Here is a 20,408-nt window from a genome sequence, read left to right as displayed (position 1 = left end):
GCTCAGAGTTGCCTGGTATTGCACTACCTTACCCCAGTCCTGAAGATATTTTCAGGTGCAAACTTTGTTTGCTTACACTTGGATAAAGGATTAAACTAAATTTATTAGAGACAAATGCTGCTGTCCACCATTACTCTGTTACAGAGAGCTTTGAAGTTGTTGCAGTCATTCAAACATCAATGGTTATATCATTATGGCTGAATGATTATGTCTGCTGTGATTACAAAGCATGCTATTATAATTAAAATTTAGCTACCACAGAATTTTTATTCAAATTAGCATTAAAATTTCCTTTAGAAAAATAAATTACATAGTGACTACCAGTTAGTTTTCTTATCTGACTTTACTTAAATAAAACTGGTTAAAATAGAAGAAAGGGCAAGCATTTCAAACTACAGTGCACCTATTCTTTGAATATGAAATAAAAGTTGCCAGGCCATCCTAATTTGTTCAGCATCCATGGAAAGGATTGGATACTGGGTCATAAGTTCCAGCCAGTTTTCAATATTCATCATAAGCAATGTCAAAGTCTCTTCACAGTTACATGGATTAGGCATTTAGGTGAAGTGTTATAATATTTCAAAATTTCTCTTGTGCATTCAACTGAAATCTAATGAAATCTTTTAAAACACAAACTTTGACTGTTTTATTTAATGAACAGAAAATTGACGAAGTTAACCTTTAAACTTGAACCATTGTCAATTATCAAGTAAATAGTTATGACTTCAGAACTTAGAATTCTTGTTTCCTCACTCGCCTATCTGTTGCATTTTCTGAGACCTGCTTCTGAAAATTTAATGGCCATAAATGCATACTTGTAAAAAAGAGAAACTATAAGAAAACCTAATATTGGACTTACCTAAAGAGCTAAGCTGCGCACATGCAGCCAGGGCTGCAGCTAATCGTGATACAATATTACGATCACAGCAGGTATCCAACTGGGAATCCAAGAGACAAGTTACAAGATCAATAGAAGGCTGTGACATGACAGAACGATCTGAAAGTGCTTCCTTATCGCTAATATGAGGTATGATAGGATATACTGTAAAACGCCAACCCCAGCCATTCACTGAACCATCACTGCTAAATTTCCACCGTAATTCATTTCCAGGTATGTGGAGTTCGCTGGACCAGTCTGACCATTCTCTGCCTAAAATTCCATAAATATGTATTAACATGAAAATCATTATCGTTATGATTTTGCAAATTTTCTTTAAATTAGTGGAAAGAAAAGCATATGTGGAAAATGAGACAATTAAAATCAATTCATTGATATTTGATGTCAGCATATTCCTTTTCAGAAAAATTTCATTCATATTACTTTATGCATGTTTATTGTATTTTAGTATGCATATGTCCCGCATTTACATTGTTTTACATAGACAACAATTAATCACAAAACCATAAAGAACATGCTTAAAAAAATAATGTGATACACAAAAGTATTGATATGCTGAAATGTTTGCAGAAAACTTATTATTATTATTATTACATGACATCTCCAGGGAGTCCAAGGACTCATTTGTCTGTAAATTACATATGTTCTGAGGGTTAATTTATCTGTCCATAGGATGAAAAACCCGAGTTTCCAGGAGAAAAAATCCTGCTACCTCCATATGAGATAATGCTCACCTTCAATTGAAAGAGCCCATATAAGGATTCCCTGTCATCACGATGAGAATTGAACCAAGGTCTTTTCCACTGAAGAGCGCCATGTTCCACTGTTCGTCCAATTGTGCTACGGAGGCACTTTATGAATCTGGTATTAGATCTTAGAAAATATTTTTATAGTAACACATGTTCCATATAACTTCCATTTTGGTCAACAAATATTTGAAAACATGCATCAATATTTGTAATTACCATGCGATAGTTTGGTTATAATTACAGATATTGCAAACAGGCTATCCAGCAAATATAATATGTCTGTTAAGTGTATGTGTTGTCTATGTGTGGGTGTGTTTACCAATCAATATGCCTGTTGTGCATGATGAAAAACCCTACATCTCATTAAACAACCTATAAATGTTCTTATTTATTAATTATAATGAAGACCCAAAGGCTTCAAATTCGGCGACATGAACTTATTTAAGTTAAGAAACAATATGGGATATAATATCCCTTAACTTAAATAAGTTCTTATTTATGTTTTAGATGGGATTCAATCTGGATCTTCTTAACCAAAAGAGGAAATGTAATGTAATGAGGTGAACCTGAAATACATCTCATCAAGCTTGCAATAAATGATCCCTACCCTACTTCCATAAAAAATGTGCACTTAATGAGTCCTCCATATGGAAAGAAGCCCCATGATTGAAAACAAGACTAAGAGGCAGCTAAAAATGCTAGAAATTGTGATGATCAGAATAAATGTAAAATTACACAATGGTCAAAGTTTGTTTGGAAAGTCCAATGTAACATTTATGATTATTATTATTACAATATGACAACTTTGAAGAGTCCAAGGGCTCATCGAGGGAGGGCACTCTCATTCCCCCACTACTTAATTTTCCACTTACAACATGGCATTACTAACCATCAATACTATTACTGCCCACCACCAACAACAACAGTATTTTTGGTCTGCAAATTGCATGTGTTCTCATAACCGATTTGCCTGCATGCAGGATGAAAAATTTGTTTCCAGGAGAAAAAACCATGTTACCCCTTCCAATTGTGGCTACAGAGGTGCTATATTTTTGATATAGTATTTGATATAGTGCATCCTTAAAAAAGCCTTAACATTCTGAGAAAGATGAGACACCATGGTTTGTGATAAGACGTCATGGTGCAGTATATGAAAGTACCAAATGAAGTTTACAGTTCTGATGACAAGGACAGATCTGATTAAACCATGATTTGATAATGAATACCAACATGAATATTTTTGACTCCAAGGCTACATAGGAGGGTGTGCTGAAAAGTTGTGATAATCACCACGAAGGAATTGAAGCAGAACCATGTGACTTACACATTATTCTACATATTCCCCATGAAGTGTTATACACTTGTTACAATGCTGCTGCTGCATCATTTGCTATCCTCTGAGAAAAGTCTTTCCCTTGTTGGACAAACCAGTCTTCAGCTGCAGATATGACTTCATCATTTGTAGTAAATTTTGTTCCTTTCAAGTTCCTTTAAATTTGGGAATAGGAAATAGTCAGTTGTCTATGTGAGTTTCATGTGCAATGCGAGCAGGAGCATTGTCCTGCAAAAGTAACATGCCTCTGCTCAGTTTCCCATGGCATTTTTCCTTCAGTACTTCCTTCAATTCTTTCAGAGCTGTTGAATAAACTGCTGCTGGAACAGTTTCACCTCTTTTGAGATACTTGGTAAGGATTACAGCATTCATATCCCAAAAAACAATGGTAAGAATCTTTCCTGCTGACTTTTCGGTTCAGAACTTTTTTGGCCATGGACACCCTTTATGTCTCCACTCCATTGACTGTTGTTTGATCTCTGAGTCATAGTGATCAAAACCATGTTTCATCAAAAGTCAGCATTCAAACATTTGGGGATCCACTTTGCTGAGAGCTTCTACATGTCCAGATGTTGGTGGATAATGACCCCAACTCATTCCCTAGATATCCCCCTGAGTCTTTGCAATGTTTCTGGCTGGTATCTGTCTATCATTAAGGATCATGACATGCACTGTATTGATGTTTTCAGGTGTGATCGCTGTGGAAGGTTTTCTGGCCTGGGGACATCTGTTGTCTCAGGATGCCCAGTTTTAAGTCTCACACACTCAGATGCGGACTAAAGTCTCACATACTCAGCTGCAGACTTTTCTTGCAGCATGAAAAACTTGATGATGGCCAGCACTTCTGTGTCTTTGAAATTCTTCAAAATCTCTGATATGTCTTCTTATATATCCTAAAAGAAAAAGAACAAATTATTACAGTTTGATGAAACATGGGGGTTATAAGGGTTTAAGGTATTCTTTCTTGTGGTTATATCAGTTGCTTTAATATCATTTTTGTTTTAGGTGTTTATCAGAACTTTTCATCCCCCCCCCCCAACGCGTTTTCATGAAACTAGTAGGGATGTTCCATTGCCTAAAATCACATACTCCTCTTCTTCAATGGTTTATTCATTCACTTCTTCAACTTTCTTTCCCCTAAAATAAGAGTAAACTTTCTGAAAACGAGTTGTGTAGTATCACATTTTTCTGCCCTCCCCCATGTGATGAAACAATGTCTTCTGGTAATCATTTTCAGAAAATTTCTGCCAATTGCTTTTACTACTGAAGAAACTATTTTACAATCCACCAATCCATTGCTCATCTGTTGAGACCATTGCATTGGGGGTTTTAGGCAATTTAATGCAGCCGGTTTTGCCCTTCCTCTGCTGCATCCCTTAGGAATAAGCATTTTATGTCTGCAGGAGTGTGTGTTTAACAGGGCCAGTTTGCCTGTTCTGAGGGATAAAAAATTCTCTACTTCCATATGAGACCCTCTAACTCATTTGATTAAAAAGACAAGATAAAGGTTTCTGTTATTGTAGATGATATTCGAACCTGTGTCTTGTCAATCAAGGGGCTAATCTATACCAATTGAGCTACAGAGGCTTTACTTTACAATAGTTGCAAAATTATCTTTATGTTACAATTAGGTTTCAAGAATTTATGGTCAACCAAGGCATCAACTTTTCTATGCAGTGATGTAAACGATTAATGCAATATAAATGTCTGACATTAAGTCAAAGTATCTTGATATTGTTTCATATCATCTCACAATTTTTTTCAAATATATGAACGTCATATCAAAACTGACTAAAATATCACTGGTAGTAAGAGTGGAGTAGGCATAAATCACTCTACTATGTTATTAATTAAAAGCAGCAATCCAAAAAGTTGTTTGGTGTTTCTCTATCCTATAATAAAAATACATAACATTATTAAAAAATTTAAGAACAGCACACTTAGAACTCAGAATAAATTCATCTGTTCGATATTATTATCATCATTAACAACACCCCCCCCCCATGATATTAAAAGACTAATTGTAGCAGGTCTCTCACAGAGACAGATCATGATACTGTGACAACTACATTCACTACATTTTTGGAAAATGCATTTCAATCACCTAAAATTCTACATGAATAAACTTACTCCTCCCTCACACATTCCTTATATAACTTCCAGGAATGACCTCTGTTTCTTCCCTCATTTCCCCCATTCTGTGAAAAAAAAATCCCATTCACATTAATATGGTAATTCCACCTTACCAACATACATGTCTTAGTTCTATTCTCCTTCTCCAATTCACTAGACTATACAAAGTGCATTTGCTCAATCTTTCTTCACATTCAATACTCAAGAGACTAGAAACACCTTAGTAAATCATTTCTAGACACCATACTTTTGAAAACCAGGCGACCAAATCTGTGCACAGTAATCCACATGTTATTACACCCTCCATGGAGTTGCCAGACTCATCATGGGAGCTTCATTCAATTGATGACAAATCTCATACTGAATCTTAAAATTCTTAACACACCCTGCATTAACATGTTCGCTGCCAACTATGAGTATACTCGTAGTTGGTAAACCAGCCACACAAGCTAGTTACGAGTATACTCGTATGACGCTTACCGCCGGCAACGAGATTACTGTACTGACCTTGAAGAAGTGAAATTGCTCGGTGTACGGGAACAGACTATGCCGAAGTAGCGTGGCAGCGAACGTGTTAACAACATATTCCAGTAATGCATTCCATTCACTGACAATTGGTCATAATAAAAAATATACTCACCATACTCTTACATAACTTCCAGGGATTGCCTCTGGTTCTTCCCCTCTTGCTTTCTACTATTTTTATAACCCCCCCCCCCCCCATAAATCCAATCAAATCCCCTCACAAACTTAAATGCCTCTATCACATCACCTCTTTTCATCCTATCCACCAACTCTGCAATTCACATTTCTTCAACCTCTCTCCATACTAACCTGTTAATTTCAACTTCATACCACGCAGAATAAAAATTTGTGCATATACCATAAATTTCCATGCTTTGTGGGCAAAGCATGGAAATATGATAAATCACCTTGTGCTGCTACAACCACATCTTCAACCTTGTATCCATCTTCCTCCTATTGTAAACCTAGTTTAGCTGTGCTATCCTGCTTCACTAGTTAGTATCTTTAGATAATTTCCTATATTAACCTCTTGATTCCGAGCCTTCTCAGGAAAAAAAAAAGGCTTTTTAAATGCCCAACACCAAACCCATTCAAATGCAATCCATCAACTTTAAACCATTCCAACTTTCCTTCAAATTCGCTCCACAGATTCACAAACTGAATTTGTTTCACACAAATTGGCCTTGCTATTCATTATCTCTGCTCTCCTTCTCAATTTACTATTATCGTATCTGGGAAACATGCTAGCGACTTTTCTAACAACACCATTATCCTTTATCTGCTGAAATAAATTTCCAAATACTTTTGTAAGTTTAACACAAAGAAGTGTAAACAATGGATTCTTTAGATAACTATGAAACTGTGGTTTCAATTTTTGGTGGGATCTCACACTGGAAAATGAATTTCATTGTCCACTGTGAGATCACTACCCTGCTTACTGGAGACCTGAGGTGGCTTGAAAAAGTCCCATGTTTAGTCTTCTCTAGAGCAGGATTTTCTAGACTATGTAAAAATAAATAAAAAATCACAAAAATATAAAATTTATAAAAAATGTTTAAAAAAAAACAGCCACCCACAGTAAAAATGTACTATAGGTTTACTAATAACCTTTCGTGGGTGGGAACTACATAAAAAAAAAGAATAAATTACAAGTAGTTTCAAAGCCAGGTCATGGAAAGCCACATAATAATAACAGAACAATATTTTACAATGGAACATGTAAAAATAAACAAGAAAATGGTGTGGGTTTTATGTTGCATGATAACATATTTCTTTCCCTATGTAAAAATTTTTACGCCAGCAGATGATTATAAATATAGATATAAGAAATCTTCTTATATCTATATTTCTAGCAATGTTTGATGTTTCAATGACAATGTCAAAGATAAATTTTATGAAGATCTAGAAAGGATATACAATTCTTTAGCTGGGCACTGTACAGAATATTAGTTTTGGGTAACTGCTAAAACAGCTAAAGAAATATGATAAAGACCAAATTTTCCCAGATAGTATGTATGATATTAGTAACGACAATGGGATTAGAGCTATTAACCTCACATCTTAAAGAAGGCTTATAATTAGTAGCACATACTTTCCCAGAAGAAATATAAATGAACAAATGTAGTTCTCCCAAGATGAAATAGTATGAAACCAAACAGACCACGTATAGGTAAGATGTATAAGAAACATCTGCACTTATAGAGGAGCTATGCAGATGCTGATCATTATGTAGTAACATCACATTTCAAGCTATAACTGTCAAATGGAGAAATGTTATAAAACAGAAATACCAATTCATATAATATTGAAAAGTGTGAAAACGTAAACATACTAAGACAATATGAAGAAAAGATACAGCAGGAAATACAATATTCAGAACTTGCTATAACCAAGAAAAATGTAGAAAACAAATGGATTCAGATCAAAAATATCTTCACTCACCATACAGAAGAAACTCTTCAGTTCACAAACAACAGAAAGAAAAACAGATAGTTCAATAATGCATACAAAGAGGCTAATTAAGAAATGAAATGAGGTTAAATATGCTGCAGGTTCACATCACAAGAGAATACTGAGAGCTATAGAGTTGCAAAAATTTAACTAGAAAAATACTGTGTCAAGAGAAAAGGCTGTAGAGAAAAAAAAAATTGAAGAAACTGAAAATAATATAACTCAAAGAGGTTCTTCAGATGTAGTGGGATATTTAAAAGAGGATATAAACCACATACTCAAATACTAACTAGCAATCAAAGAGATTCAATTATCCAGAAAAAGAAAGAGCTGACTGATGCTCAAACTGCATTTTTGCTAGTCTTACCAATGAAGTCACTCTCCTTGTCTGTTCTTTGTAATCCTTGTGGAACTAATTATTAACACACAACTTATGTTGCCTCCAGAATGCCATCTTCTTCTTCTTCTGTACTGCATGCTTAATCCCACCATTCATCTATTTCAAACCTACCTTATTTAATCTTCTTATGCTTGGAATAAATTCAGACATTGTTTCTACAAGATAATTCTTGAATATCACATAAGCAGCATTAATCTCCTTTCCACCCAACTCCTACTTCCATGTAAAAGCTGCAAGCAGTCTAACGAGCTCTTCGTAATCACCAACCTTGTAGTTCTGCATATATATCTGTTCCTCAACCACCAGGATAATCAATTCGTGATCACTCTCACCAACCAGAGGAAGATTTCAAGCCTTATTTATGACACCCCCTCTGACAAGATAATCAGATCCAAGACCCTCGATACTTGTGTACCTTCTGTTAGATACTGCCTGAGGTAGTTGAGAATAACTTCCAGATGTTATCTTGCTATGCCAATTTATATTGCCATAACTAAAATTACCCATAACGATCACCCTTTTCCTATTTGCTTATACATTTCATGGTCACTACTCTCCACATTTTACCTCGTCTACAGCAACATCCAACTAAGTACTTCATTCTGTTTACTTCTATCTCACACCATATTGTTTCAAAACCACTACCTCTCTCTCTTACATGGACATAACTCCTTTTCTATCATCAACAACAGCACTCTACCAACTTTTTTTTTTACCATGTTTGTTTTCAGGAAAATATCTTACCCTTCCATCTCTATTCCTATCAGGATGTCATCATCGTCCAATTACATCTCACTTATTCCAACAATTTTTGGGTGAACAAACTCAATCCATGCAACCATTTCATTTTCCTTGTTTCTATAATATAACTTAAAACTTATAAAATATAAAATATAACTTCTAGGATTTGAAGTCACATTATTAGATGTGACAATGTGTTTCTCAAACCATTTCTCTCTCTCTTATTACCCATCCCAGTACCATCTTCGAACTCAACCACTCTTCCTACAGTAGTGAACAAATTAATCTGAACAATCATATTTTAAAGCAAAATTTTAGTTTTGCAAAAAATAAGTACAAAAATTAAACTCCAACTTTACCTAATAATTCATATATGCACCTCTGTTACTAATAAGTTCGTTAATTCACTTAGGCATGGACTCTACCAACATATAACACATTTTTCTAATATCTGCACCTCAAAATCATATTTTTATAATGGATTGGATTAAGTTATCCATTATATAACAATTTACTTTTCCAAGTTTCTTCATTATGGCCCACAAATTTTCTACTGTATTAATGTCAGGAGAGTTATCTGACCACTGAAGAAATTGGATGTTGTGATTTTTGAGGAACTCTTTCACTTTTTTTTTTTTTGAAATGTGGCATGGAGCGAGATCCTGTTGGAAGACGATTACTTTGTCTTTCTGGATCTGTGGGATCACTCTTTTCTCCAATATTTTGATGTATTGGTCACTTTTCATCATACCTGAACAAGCATGAGTGTTACTAGACCATCATGTGTAACAACCTCAGAACATCTTTTTAGCTGAGATTTTTTTTATCACGTTGCTCATTATAAATTCTTCATAGATGACAAACGATAATGTGGTGAGAGTAAAATGGTCAACAGCTAGCTAATCAGTAATTCTATTATCACACAGGAGAAACCCCTCTCATATCTTATTTGGCAGTAAATTTTGAATGGACCTTACTTTCTGGGCATGCCTCATAAGAATGATGACAGTCACGAGGACTTTGATAGACACCAGGGAGAGCTAAAGGAGACTGTTTATCTTTTGCAGATGAAACCATGCTGATAATTTGTTGATAGAAAGAAAAGTAGCCATTAAATTTTATTTCTTAAGAATTCTGGAAATGGGTGCTCAGATGCCAGAAATGTATGGAATTGGAAATCAATGTACTGTTTTTTTGTTAATTGAACTAGGATTACAGGAATAAAAACCTGTTGTATAGTCCTTTCTGAGAAGCCATTGAGCTTTATATATCGTTTGATGTTTAAGAGTTCCTGCTGTAACAGTTGAGATTAGTATAAATAGCATAAGCATGTCGCAATAAAGTTTTAATTCCCATCTTCTGTGATGGATGGCGAGTCGATTGTTGTTAAATGTAGCATCCGGTGAAAGTAGGCTTTCGATAAACGGAAGTAATTAATTCACCTGAGTAAGCAGAGGAGTAGAATATCTAAAAAGGACAATTTGTTATCTTTATCCATTTCCATAGTAAATTTAATTTGTGGATGTAGACTGTTTATATTAGATTAAAAAAAAAGAGTAGGTAATGTCTTCATTATTTGCTCCAGATAGCAAAAATGTTGTCTATATAATGAACCCAAAATGAAGGGCAAGGGCATGTGGACAAGAAAAATGTCTTCTGAATGTTCTAAATAAGAGTTAGCAAGAAAATTCTGAATGGACCTTACTTTCTGGGCATGCCTCATAAGAATGATGACAGTCACGAGGAACTTGATAGATACCAGGGAGAGCTAAAGGAGACCGTTTATCTTTTGCAGATGAAACCATGCTGATAATTTGTTGATAGAAAGAAAAGTAGCCATTAAATTTTATTTCCTAAGAATTCTGGAAATGGGTGCTCAGATGCCAGAAATGTATGGAATTGGAAATCAATGTACTGTTTTTTTTTGTTAATTGAACTAGGATTACAGGAATAAAAACCTGTTGTATAGTCCTTTCTGAGAAGCCATTGAGCTTTATATATCGTTAGTGTCTTCCCATTGCAGTTCTTTTAAATTCACCGTAAAACTTATTTTGACAAATAAAATATCTGGAGTGCATAACAAAGTCGAATAATTTCACTATATCCTGTGGACATGCTTCTGAAAGTAGATGTAGTGTATCCTCAAGAGGAATATTTGTGAAGAGAGAATTCTATATCAAAGCTTACCATTATATCAGTGAGTTGTAAGGAAACAAATATATGGTCTTAAATAAATAGTATTACTTATTCCTTGTGATTTTCATGTTAATTTGAAGAAACCTTTCATGGCACAAGTATCTCTTAAACAACAATACATATCCACAAATTCTCTTCATTTCACTCTGCATCCACTTCATCTCTTGCCTCATCTTCACCAGCTCAGCTTTCAAATCTTGCATCATTTTTTCACTATCATTTTCTCTCTTGCTATTTTTGCTGTTAGTTGCACACTTTTATTCCATCAGCTTTGCTCATCAAATTACCATTACTTGCTATCTGTTTTTCACCATCCTTCTAGCATAATTCCTTATGGTCAGTTGCACTGTTTCCTTCACTATCAGTTTCCCATGCATTCTTAATATTCACATGATCTTCCTGAACATCCATGTCACTTATACCACGATGTTCCCTAATCTGATTCAAACAATCTTCATGGTCAATCATATTGCACTTCCTGCATACCCACATTTGCTCTTTTCTCTTATTCAATCTCTATACATAAACATCAGCAACCTTTCCCCATGCATGCATATTACATTGATGGCACCTAATCATTTTTAAAAATCCATGCCATTCACTTTATTTGTCTTTTGTGCCGACATATATGAAAGTAGGTTTTTGACACCATTTTGTCCAAAGCACTAAACAAGAAACAAATAATTTAAAATAACACTGTTTATTTAATATTATTAAATATCATTAAATATTTATTTAAACAGCAAGCACCAATCACAAATATCATACAGAAGCACTCAATCTAAAAATTACATAATATCATCACACAATAAATATAACATTAACTTATATTGCTACAACCCATATGTAGACCAATGCATTACACTTGCCATCCAGTGGTTAAATGAGTGCAGCACACAAATAAAGCTGACAAGAAAAGACCTACAAGATAGATGGATGTAGTAATGAAAAAATTAACAATCAGGTGAGCAGTTTACTTCAGATAAAGCATATGATAGAGAGGGAGGATGATGGTAGCATTAGACCTAAATGGTCCATTAAACTATTGAAGAAGACTGCTATGAAATACTATTATGGATAATTCATTCTAATCTTACTACATTTTAATGTCAAATGAGCCTTCTGTAGATCTTTCATGAAAACTACAATCATAATAATACAATGACAACTGGAAACTTAGCCTATATCATCTTGACAATTGCTTTTCTAAGTATTTTGATTTATCTATTTGGATTCTGTAGAGAATTAATAAGCTCAAAACAGCACACTATGTCAGCAAAACCCTTAATAAAATCATTAATAATAATAACAATAATAAAACAGCAATTCACAGTTCCAGTTATAAGCTTTATACAATATGATAGCAATTCATGCTAAAGGTTATGTGAGCTCTAAACATTATTATTAACATCTGACCTCCATGGAGTCAGAGACTCATTGTGGAAGGTACACATACTTCTGCACACAATGCTCATCCAGCAGTGCTTTAAAATGATTCAATATGTCTATATTCACAACACACTCAGACAATGCATTCCACTCACCAACTACTCTCCATGCAAAGAACCTGCTCCATACATTCTCTTTATACAGTTCCTAGCGATGGCCTCTCGTTCTATCCCCCCTCTCCCATTCTATGAAGAATCTCTTCCATGTCAACCTGATAACAACCCCTGATTAGCTTATATGTCTCAATCATATCTCCCCCCCATTCTTCCTATTCACGAGGCTCTGCAACTTACATCCTTTCAATCTGTCCTCATACTCCACATTCCAAAGACCACTGACTACCTTTATGAATCTTCTCTTGCTTTCCAACATAAATTACCTTTTTGCTACTTTCGAAAATTTAGAGTGCAAATATTAGTTTATTATAACATTTGGATACTTTTATTTCTCTTTTAATAAGCTTAAATATCAAAATGATCGCTTTTAAGGCTCAGTCATTTAATAAGTAATTTCGGTAAATTATGGAGAATACAACATGTTAGAAATAATTACTTTAATTTTGAAATGTTCTAACCTTCATATTAAGGTCATCATCTGGATTATACAGGGTGGTTCAAAATTGCATGTACAAACTTTGAGGGGAGATAGAGAACATCAAAATCAACCATATTCACATAGGAAAGATTGACTGGAAAAGCCACCCAAAAGTGATAGGTGATGTTGTTCAGCAGCGCTCCAGGTGAGCAATTGGGGCTTCCTCATTCAAGCTTTCAACATCGCACGAAGAACATGTGTCATTTTACGAATGCTGAGATGGCAGACATGTACCTCGTTTATGGGTTAGCTGACGGTAATGGACGAGCCGCTGTACGAATGTATCGCGAAAGGTACCCAAACAGAAGTGTACCGCATTACCAGCTGTTTGCGCATTTGCATCAAAATGTGTGTGACTATGGATCATTCAGGGATCGCAGGAATGATGATGGGCGACCACGATTGACATGAAATCCCACCATGGAAGAGGAGGTGTTGCATGCGATGGACAATAATCCAGAGACAAGCACACGTGCCATTGTGTCTGCTACAGGAGTATCTCGATCTGGTGTATTGCATGTTTTGCACTCTGAGTCCTTACATTCATTTCATCTGCAATGGGTCCAGTTACTGATGGCCAAAGATTATCCTCGACGTGTGGAATTCGCACAGTGGTTTCTGCAGAAAAGTGCTGTAGACCCAGATTTTCGAACTTGTGTTTTGTTCATGGATGAAACCTCATTTACCTCTGAAAGGTTCTTCAATCACCACAATGTTCATGTGTGGGCCCATGAGAACCCACACGCTGTGCATTCACATGCTGCACAACAATGCTTCACCATTAATGTATGGGCAGGTATCATCGCTGACTGTTTAGTCGGCCCATACCTGTTACCACCCCGACTGGACTCCCAGATGTATCGGACCTTTCTGGAAGAAGTTCTGCTGGATTTACTGAACGATGTTCCAATGACTGTGTGTCGACAGATGTGGTTCCAACACGATGGGGCTCCAGCCCATTTTGACATTTCTGTGCATCAGTATTACCCAGTATAATTCATCGAGCCCCAAAGCACAGGTCCTTTGGGGCTCGATGGATTGGGCGTGGTAGACCCGTCGCATGGCCCATGCTCACCTGATTTATAGAGCATTGATTTCTTTCTGTGGGGGACCCTTAAAGCCATGGTGTACGAAACACCTGTTGCCTCTGACATGAACCTTGTGGCAAGAATTGCCATTGCCGCTGCTAATATCCGGGAAACTCCAGGTATTTTCGAAAATGTACGGCAATCAATGCATCGTCGGTGTCAGGCATGCATCACTGCTAATGGTCGTAACTTTGAGCACCTGATGTGAAACCATATTATGTATCCAACTACTATTGAACTGTTCAGTTACGTCTAATAAAGTTTTTTACACTACTTACTGCCTTGTGTTATTTCCCTATTTTTGTGTCCCTGTTAGTACCGTCCAGTGGCGTTTCCGGTCATGCTTTCCTATGTACATATGGTTGATTTTGATGTTCTCTACCACCCTTCAAAGTTGGTATGTGGGATTTTGAACCACCCTGTACACACACACATATATACACAAAGACAAGCTATATTACATTTCAATCAATCAATATGCAAAAGTGACAATGATTTGATCAACCGTTATTCTACTGTCCTGACCTCTAGGTGGTTGATCAAATCATTGTTGGTTTGGCATACTGTGAAATGTAATATGGCTTGTCGTTGTATATATATGTATGTATGTATGTATATATATATATATATATATATATATATATATATATATATATATATATATATATGTGTGTGTGTGTGTGTGTACTCCAGATGATGACCTTATATGAAGGTTGAAACGCCAGAGAATTAAAAATATTATTCCTAGCATGGTTGTAGTGTCTCTAATTTACTGAAATGAATGCTGATCATAGTGTAACATTAAAGGAAAGGATTTAATAAGTATGTTAAATAAGATTTATTTTTAATTAAACACCTCCTAATCCTCCCCCCCCCACCCCTCCAAAGTCAGACAAATATCATTTCCATAACTGACCTGATTTAATTGCAACAATTCTTCCTAATCCATCCATAATAGTTAGTGGATCATGTCGTCTCTCAGTTGAGCACTGACGATCAAATTCAACTCTCAAGCTTTCAGCACCTTAAAAAATAAGAAATAAATAAAAATATATAAAAAATGACTCATCAGCATATACAGTTATTTCATTTTTCAGTATTTTTTTAAAAATTTATTTTACATATAAAAAAAGTTTCAATTTTTAGTCAAAATCAATGGCTAGAGATTGATATTAGAATATCGAATCTTCCTACCATCAGAAAAGTTATTCTTTCATCTTCATCCTTTTACTCAGCATATTGAAATAACTATTTTTAGGATTCTCTTTGGCCTGCTCATCACAATCTGTTGCCTCTCATTATCTTCTTTTGCCTTCCTTGCTAATCATCCTTCTCTTTATATATATCCTGCACAACTTTTTCTTTTTCTGCAACTCCCAACTAATGATACTACTCATCTACCCAATTCCTGCCTAATTTATCCTTCTGACTCTGGGTATACAGCCAGAAACTATTTTTTCCACACACCTCTTGACGAGCTCCCTTATACAAACAACATTTATCTCAGATTTTAGCAGCTGACTTACAGCTTAAAAATAGAGAGAGTGTATTGCTCAATATAATGTCCCATTTATACCATACTGTAGTTTCCTAGAGGTCCCCTTGGCACCTTTGTCATATGCCTTTTCCAGATTAACAAAAGCTAAACAGATCCTTGTTATATTCCCAAGATTTCTCAGCTATTTGTATTAAAGTAAAAATCTCATTCTGACAAATGCTATTTGGCATGAATCCAGCTTGTTGTTCACCAAGCTTTCCTTCTACAATTTTCCTAGTCATGTCTCAAGTAGACTTACATAAATCTTACCAGGAACACTCATTAGGGAAATTCTCACATTCAGTTTTATTCCTTTTAACAGATGGTACTAAAAGAACTCTGCTTCAATCATTTGGAATTCAACCCTCTAGCCAGGCATTCTAAATTATGCAATGCAGCCACTGTAAAACTTTTATACCTCCATATTTGAGCATTTCTAGTTGAATTTTATCTATTTCAGCTGCCTTCCACATTGTAGGATTTTGATGGACTTCAAATATTGATATGTTCCTGACTGCATTACTGTTGGGAATTTTCCATTACCATGCTGACGATGCTTGTTTTTTAGCAGTCTTTCAAAGAATATATTTATCTTCAGTTTTCATGTCACCTTTATCATCTCTGATTCCTTTTACAATACTCTTTCCTCCAGATATTTTGCCACCTTCCAGATATTTATTTTCTATGCTCTTACCAAAGTTTTCCCATGACTTATGTTTAGCTAGTTTTATACAGTGTTTTGCTTTCTTACATTTTTTCCCTGTATTCTCTAAGAGCACAAGCTGACTTATCTGCCAGGAACTTTCCATATGCATTCTCCTTTTCCTTGACTGCCTCTTTAACTTCTTGAGTCCATCATGGAGTTCTGATTTTTCTATCTTTATAGACAACCTCACCACATGCCTTTCAGACTAAATCAATCAATGTTTTCTTCAGGGTTTGCCACTGGATCTCCAAAGTTTGGTTCTTGTTTTCAAACTCTTTCTTTTCTTCAATGATGTTTGTGTATATGAGTCTACAGTTCACTTCTGAAAGCTGCTCAACTTTGATTCATGTTAAAACTTTCTCTCTCTCTCTCTCTCTCTCTCACACACACACACATTCTTCTTTTCAATATGCAAGTCAATTTTATCCTGCTCATAAGTAAATAGTGATTACTTCCTATTTCAAATCCTCTGTATACTCTTGTGTCCTGAACCAGTGTGAAAACATTGCTATCAGCAATAACATAGTCAATGAGCCTTTTCTTATTCTTGCATCTTGTCTCTATGTGAATTTGTGCACATTTTTATGCTGGAACATAGTGTTAGTAATAATTAGTTAGGGTTACAATATTTTAGGAAAGATAATCCAGAATATTTCATGAAAAATTAATTTTAACGTTATATAAGTTGATGACTTATAAGTTATACACCCCTGCATGACAAACAAAAGTTGATATGAAGAAATAAAAGGAAATCATAAAGCGAGGAACTCAATCAACAAAATATTCAAAATATTGAAAAGTAGATTGTGTACTTTCTACAGCAGGTCTATTGTGAAGATGACGTGGATGGCTAGTCTTCTTGTTTCTGTTCCACTCCAGTATATTTTTCATTAGATAGTATTTTCCTTAAAAAACTGTTTGTTGGATTTTATATGGTTATAAAAATCATTACAAGAATATTTGGTATTCACTTTCACTTTTTAAAGTTCCTTTGCTGTTGGCACCTGCAATCGATCTCTTTCTATTGGAGCTGATGTACCTGGTCAACACACAGCAAATTCTACTAACTTGAATATATGTTTGAAGGTGATATCAGCATTCTTGAAGATCTCAAATAAAGACAAGATAACCATTAATCTTGAATGCTTAAAGTTTCTGAGTCCCATTCTTGTTTTATTGTTGTAGAACTTTGTTTAGCATTGACCTTACATCAAATAATTCATCTGTGTTTACTAAATTCTGTACTGTATTCTGTGTTGACAAAATTTGCACTCTGTTCTATATCAGCCCAATTCACACCAGAAGCCAAAAATATCCAATTAAATTTTTCTGTATGTTCAACACTCTTCTTCCAGGACTGTAAATAGTTTATACTGGCTTCATAAAATTTGCTGATATTCTCATAGAAATCTTCCTGATTAATTTCCCCATTTGATACCAGCTTACTTAACTGTTGTTTTCAACATAAATTTGTGCCAAAAATGGCACAAATTTATGTTGAAATCTTTCTTTATTTTCCAATTCAGAATATTTCATTAACATCTTTGTGGCAGTTATAGAATTGGACTCTACTTGCTTAATTACAGTTTGAAATAATTGTAAAGTACCATGCAGAAACAAAAGATATACTTTATTTACTGTATTTAAAAAAAAAAATCTTGCAAAATCTTTGGGCACTGTTCACTTGAAAGAAAATATGATTTTAGACTCTCAAATATATCTAAAGTTCTTTGTATTGCAGACAATAAGCTCAAAAATCTTGAAGTACTGTGAGACAAAATTATTTTGTATTCGGTATCTACAAATTCACAGAATTCTTTAAGTTGAGTGGGTCTGACTATGTGTACATGAAAATATTTCCATATCCACAGGTAGTAATATCTGCAGTAGTCTGAACACAATTATTTACTGAGCGGCCAATGTTTAGACCAGGATGAGACAACTTCCTTCAATTTTTCTGAATACATTTTTCTTGCCCCTCCTATTTATTCCTCCAAAATTTGTATTGGTATTATCAGCACAAAGATAATCACACAAAATGTCATTTTGTGTGATTATCTTTTTTTAAGACATTTAAGGGTCATCATCAGTAGCATTTGTTGATTTAAAATAAGCAACAATATTACAAGATGAAACACTACTTACTGCTCTCTTGTGTTTAGTGCTTTTTATATGATCTTCTATATCACCTCTTCCCTTGTGTGTGACTGACAAGTCTTCAATACAAATTGTGCAACTTACATGATCACTGTCATAAGGTTTTAAAAACTTATACTCAGCTTGCAACTTTTCATTGAAACTGCATTTTCTCTTTCCCATAGTAAGGAATGCAAAGACTAAAAAAAAGGTAGCAGACTTTTCAGACACAAACACCACACACACAAGGAGAATTACTAATTACTAAACATGTAAGCACTGGTAATTTTAAAATCCTGGACTTTTTTCAATCCTGAACACAGTCCTGGATGCAATTACAAATCCAGGACTGTCCAGGCCAATCCCAGACATCTGGTAACCCTATAATTATTCCATATCCTGAAAAGAAATCCACTAAGTACTTACCATTATTATTAACTTTGTTCATTTCTCGAAAATTTCCCAGAACATTTCTATGTCTGGTAATTATTAACACCAGACCTCTATGGAGTCTAAAGACTTATCGCAGGAGGCAAATACTGTCACACTGAAAGTCCATCAAACATGCTTTAAACTCATTCAGCATATCTGCATTCGCCACAATGTCTGGCAAAGCATTCTACTGTCTAATCACCCTCCATGTAAAGAAACCACTCTTTATGCCTCTTCTCACACCCTCCTTATATAACTTTCAGGTATGTCCCATTGTTCTATCCCCTTCCCCCATTCTACAAAAAATGTCTTCCACATTAATCTGGTAACAATCCTTTACCAATTTAAATATCACAATCATATCCCCTCTCTTCCTGCTATCTACAAGGCTTTGCAAACTGCATTCCTTCAATCTGTCCTCATATCCCACATCCCAAAAACCTTAGTCAGTCTTCTCTTGACCCTTTCCTACAAATTTATATCACCATGAAAATCAAGGGACCAAATCTGTGCATAATAACCCACATGAGGTCCAATCATTTCCTACTCTGCTGTTTAAATCTCCAACAAGAACAAACTTTTCCTTTTTTGTTTCAGCTGTCTTCTGTAATGCTTTGAAAAATTCCTCCATTTCTTGCTTAGTATGACCATAGGGACAAATAAGCCTCATTATTCAGTTGCCCATTCTGATTTTGGCTACATCATTCTACTTAATATTGCCTGCTCAAGAAGATTATCCTCATATTTACTGTTTTCTTTATTATTCCATTGAATTTGGAGAATGTGCAAATTTTGTTAGAAATGTCTAAATTTGCATTGTTCTTTAATTTATAGCCCAAACAATTAAAATTTTTTGACTTGTTCAGTTATTTCATTGTCTATTACAAAGGGAAAATGCCCATTTAGTTCAAATGGGCATTTTCCCTTTGAATGCCATAGTTTTAATTTTTTTTCTTGAGAGAGAGAGTTTGACATATTATATTGTTTATTATTAAATTCAGTTAATATACAACTTTTTGTAGATTGTCCTCAACTGACTGACCTCAGTTGTTCCAAATATCACTTGGTCATCTGCAAAGAGTAAGGCATCTAAGATAAAATTATTTTCTATATTAATTCCTTCTCTGTTGATTAACTGTCATTCTTTGATTATTTCATTCCTATATATTCTAAATAATATTGGAGAAAGGGGACACCTCCTGTTAATTCAAATGTTTTGGTTTTGTTTGCACTTCTTTTTATGCTTATTATTGTTTTCACATATAGGCTGTAGAGTACTTTTAATAAATTTATAGGCAAGTGGTTTTTTAGTATGTCAAAGAGTTAAAAAACTTTATAATCCATGAAGGCTAGATGCATTTCTAAGTTGAATTCTCTTCTTTTCTCAATTAGTAGTTTGAGGCTGATATAATCTATGCAGGATCTTTCTTTTCTAAAACTTTCTGTTCTTCATTTATAATTTCTCCTAGTGTAATGGCTAATTATTTTTCAGTATTTTTGACATATCTTATAACCTGTGTTTAACAAACTTATTCCTCTGT

At 34.8% G+C, this 20,408-nt stretch overlaps 1 protein-coding gene across 1 annotated transcript in view; it reads right to left on the bottom strand.

The window, feature by feature from the left end:
* Nucleotides 1–20,408, bottom strand: part of LOC150100279 (E3 ubiquitin-protein ligase HERC2-like) — a 338,356-nt gene that overhangs the window by 72,443 nt on the left and 245,505 nt on the right. Inside the window, exons 17-18 of the mRNA XM_090402625.1 lie at nt 14,973–15,080; nt 860–1,150 (exon numbers count right to left, since the gene is read on the bottom strand). Of these exons, the coding sequence (XP_090258751.1) occupies nt 860–1,150; nt 14,973–15,080 (399 nt within the window). The remainder of the gene's footprint in view (nt 1–859; nt 1,151–14,972; nt 15,081–20,408) is intronic.

The sequence above is a fragment of the Typopeltis vanoorti genome, chromosome 13 (assembly GCF_054136105.1).
Source record: "Typopeltis vanoorti isolate ZY-2024b chromosome 13, IOZ_Tvanoo_1.0, whole genome shotgun sequence".
In the NCBI taxonomy this organism is placed as follows: domain Eukaryota; kingdom Metazoa; phylum Arthropoda; class Arachnida; order Uropygi; family Thelyphonidae; genus Typopeltis; species Typopeltis vanoorti.
This window is presented reverse-complemented; position numbering and strand designations above follow the sequence as displayed.